At 39.5% G+C, this 11,408-nt stretch overlaps 1 protein-coding gene across 1 annotated transcript; it reads left to right on the forward strand.

Annotated features, from left to right (window-relative positions):
* The first annotated feature begins 3,331 nt into the window (after window positions 1-3,331).
* Window positions 3,332-6,047, forward strand: LOC122118213 (protocadherin beta-13-like). Its single transcript, XM_042692151.1, has one exon. It carries the CDS (start codon window positions 3,332-3,334, stop codon window positions 5,735-5,737), a length of 2,406 nt encoding a protein of 801 aa, XP_042548085.1. The 3' UTR covers window positions 5,738-6,047.
* The last annotated feature ends 5,361 nt before the right edge of the window (window positions 6,048-11,408 follow it).

An 11,408-nucleotide genomic window follows, 5' to 3' on the forward strand; every position in this document is an offset into this window, starting at 1 on the left:
TACCACTTGAGCCACAGTGCCACTTCAGATTTTCGGGTGGTTAACAGGAGATAAGCTTCTCATCAACTTTCCTGGGTAGGCTGGCTTTCAACCGCGATCCTCTAATCTCAGATTACAAGCCACCTGTGCCCGACTGGGTCTCTCATAAAGAAGGAAAATAAGTCCTTCTTTATGTGGGTATATTCCTTGTTCAAAAATATTCTAGGGGCCTGGGAAGGTGGCTCAGTGGTAGACCGTTTGCCTTGCATGCCTGAGGCCCTGGGTTCGATTTCCCAGCACCACATAAGCAAAAAGAAAAACTAATCCCGAAGTGTCATTATGGCTCAAGTGGTAGAGCACTAGCCTTGAGCTGAAGAGCTGAGGGACAGCTTTCAGGCCCCACGACCGGACCCCCCCCACAAAAAAAAAACCCAAAAACAAAACAAAAAAATTATTCTAGGTTCCAGTAGCAAAGTAATCTGGTATCATATTCAAAACTTTTAAAGTAAAAGTATAAATTTCTTGACATAGGAAGAAATTAGCTTTTGTCCATGAACCTTTCACAATGCATGCAATTTGTATGTATGGTTTTCTCCAATGATTGTGCTTAACTTACAATTTATTAAATGAAATATTGTCTTAGATGTTAAATTGCTTCCCAGTGTCCATAATCTTTTTGCCATTTTCATGTTCTGGGTTTATTAGGATGATGTGAAGTTGTACTTACTCTAAATTTAGAAAGCATATATTGTAGACATTCTTTGAAGATCTTTTAATGCTTACTGTGTATCACCGTTTGAACACTCAAATCTTAGGAGGGAAAATGCCTTATGAAAAGAAGTAGTTCAGAAATGAAACTTAATTAAGCTCACCAAGTAGCAAATGATGAGACATTTGCTTGTTTTTGTTTGTTTTGGTTTTAATGCTGGACTTCTCTCCTACTTCTAGAAGACTCTGGATCTGTGGCCTAGCACCAATTCTATTCTAGTTTTTGTCATTAGATATCTTGTAGCAAGTGTCTGCTTAATAAAGGAGAAGAAATCTTTCTGCTATGTTTATATTGCTCTTCTGTCTCTGTGTATTTAAAAAGTTTGCTTTTATTGGTCTATATTTTTATTTTCTTATAAACCAACAAATTGTCTCAATTATCTAACCACTAATACTAAAGGTCTGGTCTAAACAAATCTCAAGTTTTAAAAAAGGTTGAAAGATTAACCTTTGTTTTCACCTTATGAAGATATGACTTTGATTTAACTGAGAAAACAAATGTTCTTGAATCTGAATATTACATATTTTTGTGCAGTCCTGGGCCTTGAACTCAGGGCCTGGGCATGTCCCTGAGCGTTTTTTGCTCAGGGCTAGCACTTTACCACTGGAGCCATGGCTTCATTTTCAGTTTTTTCATTGGGGACTTTCCTACTTGGGCTGGCCTAGAACTGTGATACTGAGATCATGAACTCCCAAGTAGCTAGAATTATAAACATGAGCCAGTGGCATCTAGCTTATTACTTAATTTTGATTAATTCATTTGTTTATTAATTTCTTCACACAGTAATTTGTAAGTCACATTAGTTACATAGTTACATTATTTCTACATTTTCTTATTTTAACTAAAAATTTAATTCAACATATTACAGTGTAGAATCAGGAAATTTTAAGAAAAGTAATAATGATATGTAATATTAAAGAGAAATACAAATGATCAGCAAAAATTAGGAATTCTGTGGGGTTGAGGAGAAGCTTTGTTTTAATCATCGGAACCACTTCACTCAAAATTATTGAGAGCTGTGGTGTGTCTCGAATATGTTCTAAAAATACTACAATTAATGACAGTAACTCCAAAAGTATATCTCTCTACTGGTGTATAGTCTAAACACACACACACATCACCATGGTCATCTTAAACTGTTTTTATAGTCTCAGGGAAAAATTACCTGGTGTCTCCAACAAGTAAATGGTATGGAAACTGGAAATGGACAAGGTTAACACTGGAAGAATTTAAGTGATCTACCAAACAAATGTAATGTGGTGAATATTGATTCAAAGAATCTGAATATAGGTGATATGAAATAATATTAACTTCATTTGTTTCATGAAAATGGTGTGATAATTTGGATTTAAAGATGATTTATATTTGTTACAGTATTTATAGGCACAAATTTAATTTGCTAGTTATAAAATGTGGGATAGGTAAAGAAGGATGGCAAACTATTGTTGAAACGTGATGAATACATGAAAGTCTATAGTTTTATATGATTTTTATTGAATTTGAGATTCTTTAACTGAAAGGTTCTTAGAAGTTTATTTTATGGAAATCCTCCAAAAACACACAATCATCATTGTTGATACAGATAATGTCTCTATTTACACAAACTCTACAGTATCCTGAAGAAGTCATCTACATGATACTTTTAAAAATGAGACTGATCTACTTACGAATCCATTTAATATGTAAATTGTGGTATGTTTTTGTAGTTGCAGCAATGGATTCATGCAGATTTGACTAGTCACATCAAATTTGCATATAAAGTTTATTTCTAAGTTTAATCCCTCTTTGCAACACTTTTCTCATCTGTTAGGCAAGCAACCCACAAGAGCCTGACAAAATATGTCCATTATTCTCCATCAATAGTTTGCTATATATATATATATATATATATATGTATATATATATATATATATATATATATTACCTATCCAACATTTTCAGAAGCTGAATTTTCACCCAACAATGAGAAAACTAAGGCAGAGAGAGGTTAAATAAACAAGTCATTGCAAACCTACTATTTCATGGTTTGTGACACTGAAAGAATATATATTTTTACATCTTCTAATTACACACACTCACACACATACACACACAAAATTGCCGCATAAATACTTTCCTGCCAGCCAGTTAATTAAATATATACCTTTTGCACAAAATTCAACTAGCATTTCTGAAAGTCTCTACTAATGTCATTTGTCTTGTGTGGCCTTCAGGCATTTCTTTGCCCAATGAAGTCCAGCAACGGGTATTGTAACCTTTCATAGCCCAATGGTACTTAGCAGTGTTAAGTATATTGCATTTATTTTCATCCCACGCTATGTAAGATCCTATGAGGACACATGGTGGCGCTGCAGGATAAGAAGGTACACAACGGATCTTTGCGGTGGCTCCATTTGCTGGCAAACATTACCAGCAGAGGCGAGAAGTCCGCGGAAAGCTTGGATGCAGCAGGAAGGAGGTCTGGTCCCTCTAAACAGGACTCAGAAAAGGACTAGAATATTTCTGTGATTTAGTGGGATAAACACCTGGGACTTTACAATTCAGCTGAAACATCCTCTCGGGACGCTGCACCAACCAAGAACAATGGAGGTCAGCAGTAAGCTCCGATGCAGACAAAGGCAAGTCCTTTTTTTCTTTTTCCTATTGGTGTTATCTGTGGCAGGTGCGGTGGAGTCTAGGCATTATTCTGTGGTGGAGGAAAAGGAGGGTATCTCCTTTGTAACCAATTTAGCAAAGGACCTGGGACTTGAGCAGCTGGAACTCTCAAAACGAGGGGTTAGGGTTATTTCCAAGGGGAATAAACCACTTCTGCAGCTCAATGAGGAAACTGGGGATTTATGGCTCAATGAAAAACTGGACCGAGAGGAACTGTGTGGGCACACAGAACCCTGTGTGCTACATTTTCAGGTTCTGTTAGAGAGTCCCTTAAATATTTATCAAGCAGAGCTGCAAGTACTAGATATAAATGACCACTCTCCCGTGTTCCTGGACAAAGAAATTGTGCTAAAAGTATCAGAAAGCAGTCCTACTGGCACTACATTTCCACTAAAGAATGCTCAGGACATGGATGTGGGTAAAAATAATATTAACAACTACATAATCAGTCCCAACTCTTATTTCCATGTCCTCACTCGCAAACGCAGCGATGGCAAGATATATCCTGAGCTGGTGCTAGACAAAGCACTGGATCGAGAGGAGGAAGCCCAGGTCAGGGTCACGCTCACAGCACAGGATGGTGGCTCTCCACCTCGGTCTGGTACGGCTCAGGTCCACATTGAAGTCCTGGATATCAATGATAATGCTCCTACATTTGAGCAGTCTGTCTACAGAGCTCAGGTATCTGAGGATAGTCCCACAGGCTTCCTGATCATCACTATCACTGCTACAGACATAGACTTAGGAGTCAATGGAGAGATCTCTTATTCACTTTTTCAAGCTTCAGATGACATTAGCAGAACATTTGAGATCCATCCCTTGTTAGGAGAAATTCGATTGAAAGAACAACTTGATTTTGAGACAATTCAGTCCTATGAAGTCAATGTGGAGGCGAGGGATGCTGGAAGCTTTTCTGGAAAATGCACTGTACAGATCCAAGTCCTGGATGTAAATGACCATGCCCCAGAAGTTACCATGTCTGCAATGACCAGCTCCATCCCCGAGAACTCCCCTGAGACTATGGTTGCACTTTTCAGTGTTTCGGATCTAGATTCGGGACAAAACGGGAAAGTAAGCTGCTCCATTCCAGAACACCTACCCTTCTTCCTGAAGTCTTCCGTGGAAAACATGTACACTTTGGTAACAGAGAAACCACTGGACAGAGAGGGCACAGCTGAATACAACATAACAATCACTGCTTCAGATATGGGAACCCCCAGGCTGCAAACCCAGCACACCTTCACCCTGCAGGTGTCCGACGTGAACGACAACGCCCCCGAATTCACGCAGTCCTCCTACACCCTGTGGGTCCGCGAGAACAACAGCCCCGCCCTGCACATTGGCACCATCAGCGCCACAGACAGAGACTCGGGCAGCAACGCCCAGCTGACCTACTCGCTGCTGCCCGGCCCGCAGCCCGGCCCCGACGCGGCGGCGGCGCTGGTGTCCATCAACGCGGACAGCGGGCAGCTGTTCGCCCTGAGGGCGCTGGACTATGAGGCCCTGCAGGCGTTCGAGGTGCGCGTGCGCGCCGCCGACCGCGGCTCGCCCCCGCTCAGCAGCCAGGCGCTGGTGCGCGTGCAGGTGCTGGACGCCAACGACAACTCGCCCTTCGTGCTGTACCCGCTGCAGAACGCGTCTGCGCCCTGCACCGAGCTGCTGCCCAGGGCGGCCGAGCCGGGCTACCTGGTGAGCAAGGTGGTGGCGGTGGACCGCGACTCGGGCCAGAACGCCTGGCTGTCGTTCCAGCTGCTCAAGGCCACGGAGCCCGGGCTGTTCAGCGTGTGGCCGCACAATGGCGAGGTGCGCACCGCCAGGCTGCTGAGCGAGCGCGACGCGCCCAAGCACAGGCTGCTGCTGCTGGTCAAGGACAATGGCGAGCCGCCGCGCTCGGCCAGCGTCACGCTGCACGTGCTGCTGGTGGATGGCTTCTCGCAGCCCTACCTGCCGCTGCCCGACGCGGCGGCGCCCGAGCGCGCGCAGCCCGACCGCCTCACTGCCTACTTGGTCATCGCGCTGGCGGCCGTGTCTTCTCTCTTCCTCTTGTCTCTGCTGCTCTTCGTGGCCGTCAGGCTGTGCAGGAGGAGCAGGGCGCGCTCGCTGGCCGGCTGCGCGCTGCCCGATGGCCCCTTGCCTGGACACCTGCTGGACGTGAGTGGCACGGGGACCCTGGCCCACAGCTACCAGTATGAGGTGTGTCTGCAGGGAGGGACTGGAACCAATGAGTTCAAATTCCTGAAGCCAGTGTTTCCAAACCTATCCCCGCAGGTCCCTGGGAATGAACTGGAGGGTATGCCTAGCTTCCGCAATAGTTTGGGGTTCAATATCCAGTAATGGGAATGAGTTCAAGATTCTGAAACCAATTTTACCTAATTTGCATAGGCATTTCCTTGGCCCATAAATGAGAGAAAATGGCAACTGTAGAAATGACCTAGCTTTTGACATTCAATTAAAATAGTTGTTTTTCTCAGTCAATATTTCATTTTTGTGTTAAGTTTAAAGTTGTTTTCCTATTCTGCCTATTATGAAGTTTCAAAGTACTTTAAGTATGTCTGCATGCTTAAATGTCATCTTTTGCTTATGTCATCTTTTCTGGGTGATATAAGGTGAACATTTCTAAATTTCTTCTTTCAAAACCTGATGAAAGCAAGTATAATGTAAATCCTAGTTCTGGAACAGCTCTGGTTTGTGCACAGGGAATAAAGATGGCAACTCATTTTATATATCAATTTTATTTCCTTATGTATTCTCATATTAATTGTCAGTCCTTTGGGTAAATAAAGAGCAGTGACACACACATACACTGAAGTGTAATTAGCATGGCAGAGACCTGGTATAAGTAGAATGTCTGGCTCTTGTTACAGAATCTTGTTGTATGCTGTTTTCTTCTAAACTGACCTATAATTGCACTTATTTTTTCATTCACATATCAGTAGTAGTGGATATAATAATTGCAAACTGCTTCATTGAGCTTCATCCATGTTAAGAAGGCAGGAACTTGCACCATATTTACATAGTAAGATGAAGGAGCATTGTAGTGAAACTGTCTTTTCCCCCAGTTTGAGAAACATGGAGAAACTGCAGTAGCTAATGTTCCTTTTTCTTCTTATAGTATCAGATCCTAAATTTTAAGTACTGTGCATAGTCAAAAGGATAAGTTTTCAGTCTTTTTGGCAGAACTACATATATGACAATATAGTCTGTGAAAAGTATGTACCAATGTTGCAAGTATCTTCCAGAATCCCATGTGTGCACATGTAAATATGTCACACACTCTGCTCAGAATCAACAGTGGGCTTCATGCATGTTAGGCAAGCATGCTATCACTGAGCTATCCCTTCACTCTCCAAGAAGATTGTGTAAAGGGAGATGCTTCATCTGTTAAGGAATTCCTTCCTTGCCTCCGTTAGCATCTCTGTTCCATTCTATAAAAATTATGTGATTGATGCATCTAGGAATAACACCTGAGTTGAAAGAAGGCACATAAAAGTCATCTATAGTTGGACTTTAAAATGTTTATTTTATTGTAAAGATGCTGTACAGGAGGGTTACAGTTACATGAGTAAGATAATGAGTACATTTCTTGTTGAACATTGTTACTCCCTCCTTTGTATAGTTGGACTTTTAATGGTAGAAACAAGGAACCAAGACAAGCAGCATAGAATAAAAAAACAACCTCCCTGGTGACCCTGGAGTCACATTGTCATCACTAGATTGCCTACTTCTGAACTTTTTTTTCCTCAAGAAATGAACTTGTTTTTGTGCTGGTCCTGGGGCTTGACCTTTTTTGCTCAGGGCTATTGCTCTACTGCTTGAGCCACAACTCCACTTCTGGGTTCTTTTTTGCTGATTCATTGGAGATAAGAGCCTCATGACTTTCCTGCCAGGGCTGGCTTCAAACCTCAAATCTCAATCCTCAGATCTCAGCCTCATGAATAGGTAGGATTACAAGTTTGAGTTATTAGTACCTGATAAAAATTAATGGAACATTTTTTCTCATGTAAGCCACCACTCACATTAGTTTTTATACTACCTTCAGTGGAATCCAATTTTTGTTTTGATTTGGTTTTTTTGTTGGCACTGGGCTTGGAATTTAGGACCTTGAGCTTCTTAGGCATACTCTACCACTTGAGTCACACCTGTGTCCTTATTTTCTTCAGTTATTTTTCAGGAAGCATCTTCCATTTTTGCCCAGGCTAGTCTCAGATCAGGATTCTGTCTATACTTTTCACTTATCTAGAACCAGAGGCACACATCATCATACCAGATTATTTATTGAAATGGAATCTATTACCTTCATCATGAGCTCAACCTAAACCTCAATACTCTGGGTCTTCCTCTGCCAAGTAGCTGAGCAATTTAAAGGTAAATTTTAGAATTAAATCTATCCACTTGTCTATCTATCTGTATTAAACTGTACAGAGCTTAAGTGTACAGTTTGAGCTTTTGATACTCTTATTTCCTAACCTATGGAGGTTAGCATATTATTTCCTTTACATATAAGAAAACTTATGAAGGTTAAATATCTTGCTTACGCTTCCAAAAAATAAAAGGAAAAATTTGAAAAACAATTGAAGTCTACTTTAATAATGCCTCACTTTTTTTTGGGGGGGGTCTGGTCGTGGGGCCTGAATTCTGGGCCTGGGCGCTGTCCCTCAGCTCTTCAGCTCAAGGCTAGCGCTCTACCACTTGAGCCACAGCGCCACTTCTGACTTTTCTTTCTTTTTGCTTATGTGGTGCTGAGGAATCGAACCCAGGGCCTCAGGCATGCAAGGCAAGCACTGTACCACTGAGCCACCTTCCCAGCCCCAATGCCTCACTTCTTAAACAATATACTTCATTGGCAGGCATTCATTGGTAGCATTGTTTTCCTAAAGAACTAAATTCATCTATTAGTCCTACTCATAAACCATGAATAAAATCTCCCTGTCAAAACGTAACCTTTAGTCAATCGTTTCTATATATTTTTATACAAGTGACCATACAACTTTAAAAGATAATCTCAATGTGCTACAGTAGCAATGGTCTAGGAAGATGGTTTATACACTCCAATTAATCTTCATGAAAATCAGCATAATTATTCTCCTGTATGGTTTTAGCATGACACATGCGTTATTGCATAAATGGGTGCCCTGAATAGGCAGTAGAGCCTTCCTATGGTTTCAGTTCTTGCATCTGCTAGGCTTTTTCTGTAGACATTATGTGTATGTATGTAAATTTTCACATTCTTGTTAACATTAATGTAGTATAGTTATTTCAGTATATGTGTTTGGGAGCTATTGCTATTCTAGTGCTAGTTGTAACTGAAAAAAATTTAGAAAGGTACAGAGAATGTTGCAGAGGAATTTTAGTTAAGTAAGTTAGGTATCTAGGAATTCAATAGGAAAAAACTGTTGGGATCCATTTATTTTCTATAAGAATAAGCATATGTCTTTGGCAACTCTCTTAAAAATTATACTGGAAAATGTAAGGGAGACAATGAGTTTATTCTGAAAAAATGACTAATCAGAGAAGAATGAGATATTTCTTAGCAGTTGCTATACATAACAATATTCTTTAAAAGTCAGTGACTTTTTGCCAACTGCAAATTCATGCTTTTGTTATTTCTTGGTTTTCTCTTTTCTATTGCTAACCAAAGCGTCACAAGCTTAGTAGCTTAAACAATAAATACATATGTTCTTTAGTTATATAGTTCAGTTTGGTAAGAGACTGAGTTAAAATAAAGTATCAGCAAAAGGGATGTGTTATATTTTGGTAGCTCTAGAGAACTCATGTTTTTGTTTTTCTGTTTTCCATCTTCTAGATGCTGTCAATCTTACCTGCCTTGTGGCCCCTTTATCCAACTTTAAAGCCAGCAACATGGCTTCTCTGGTCATTTGTAAATTATGTTTTTATTATCTTTAAGTAGTTATACAAAAAAGTTCCAATTCAGTTTACAAGTACATTTCACCTTGATTGATATTCCCCCTTTTCATTATTCTCCCCCATCCCCCTGACCTAACCCTTCCCATCAATTTCTCTGGTTATTTTTTAATAGTTACATCTCCTGAGAGTAACCTGGAAGGGTCCTGTTCCACCTAGATAACACAAGAAGGTTTTCCTTTCACAAATTCTTTAATGGTCAAGAATATAAAGATTCTTTTGAAACATAGTTTAACATATAGATTTGGGGACATCTTTGAGTGGACAATATTCCATTCCATAAGAATCCCATGAGTGATGCATCTACCACAGATTGACTGCTTGGGGGAAAGTATTCACTCTATAAACACCACCTGTGACCAAAGGAAGATTTTGTGTGTGTGTGTGCGTGTGCGTGTGTGTATTTATAGTAGAAATTTAAGCCTTGTTGACTTAATGTTGAATTTAAGATAGTTTAAAAACATCTTAAACCTGGAAGTGGTGCTGAGGTTCAAGTGGTAGAGCGCTCGCCTTGAGCTGAAGAGCGCAGGGGCAGAGTTCAACTCCCATGACCGACCAAAAAACAAACAAACAAAAATCTTAAACCCATTAACAAAGACATTCAATTCACTAGAATATCATAAATACTTTGTGAAGAGGAGAAAATGTGCTAGAGAACAAACTCAAAGCATCATACATGATAAACATACATCGTACCTCTGATTACCTGCCCTCTGCATCATGAATCTTCACTGAAGTTAAATTCAAATTATAGAATTGGGAAACTTGAACAACAAGAATCTAAATACAAGAAAACTTTTACATCTAGAATGTATAGATCTCTTGCAATTCAATTAGAAAAAGATGTCAATCAAATAAAAGTGAACAAATATGTGAATAACTTTTTTTCAAAGGACTGTGTGTCCATGGTTAATAAACACATGTAAAGATTCATCAGTGAAATACAAATCAAAATCATAGCAATCCAGTATGATGGAGCCAATTAATAATTTAGTGACACTGCAAGTCTTGGGTTGAAATACTAGAATCTGAATATACTTTTGATGAGAATATAAAATCTTGCAGCTACTTTGGAAAACATTCTGGCCATTGCTCTATCAAGCATAAAACCATTGCATAACCAGTAATTCTATTCCTACAAGAAGTAAGACACAAAACCATGTTTATAAATGTTCATAATAGCATTAGTTGGAATAGCCCCCAAAGTGGGAACTTCCCAAATGTCTTAATGAGTACAAGGTACATTCAGCCAAAAACAGTAGAGAAGTAGCTACACATGCTACACCTTGATGAACTTTGAAAGTATTGTGAAAGCAACCAGTCACAAAAGTCCATGTGTCATTCCATCCATTTAAAGGTCTGACAAATGAAACTCTATGGAGACAAAATATACTAACCAATACTTATGGTGGAGAGTAGAAGAAATGAAGAAATAGTAGGAACATAGCTAAAGAATGCAATTTCTGAGGTGATATATTTCAAAATCGACTATGATGATGGATACAGAACTCCATGAATGTATTTTCAACTCCTGCATCCTGTACTTTGACTACAGTATTGTATGCTCTCTGAATAACATCCTAATTTTTTTAAAGAATAAAAGAAACTGTTGTTAACTTTTATTTCAAGAATCCAGAAGTGTGGCATGTCCAACACTGAGAACCTTCTACCTGCTTAGAAATAATTTTAAAATTCAGAAAACTCAGAATTCTGTTTCAGATGTTGGAAAGAGACAATCATTTTTAATATGTATGCACTATTGGAGTATCTTTAATAGCAGTACACTCTTAGAATGCCATTGATTGTAATTTATGTATTGCTTACTTTTTAATTCTTTTGTAAGTACAATGAAAAATATGTACATATGAAACTGTTCCCATGTAAGTTAAAATATTTTAAGTACATGGTCTTCACAAGTCAAATGCTAATTATTTAAGCAAACCCTCAGCATCATTAGTCAGTAATATAAGTGGTAGTTTTCTCTTTATGTTCTTTCCCAAGAAACATTATGGAACTTTGTCTATACTCACCACTCAGTGTTTTATATAACATAACCTATCCCAACATTTTGGACAATCTTGCC

The sequence above is a fragment of the Dipodomys spectabilis genome, unplaced genomic scaffold, assembly GCF_019054845.1.
Source record: "Dipodomys spectabilis isolate Male_0828 unplaced genomic scaffold, ASM1905484v1 ptg000147l, whole genome shotgun sequence".
NCBI lineage: Eukaryota > Metazoa > Chordata > Mammalia > Rodentia > Heteromyidae > Dipodomys > Dipodomys spectabilis.

Coding starts and splice junctions, on each gene's coding strand:
- LOC122118213 (XM_042692151.1), top strand. CDS start 3,332: ATGGAGGTCAGCAGTAAGCTCCGATGCAGACAAAGGCAAGTCCTTTTT.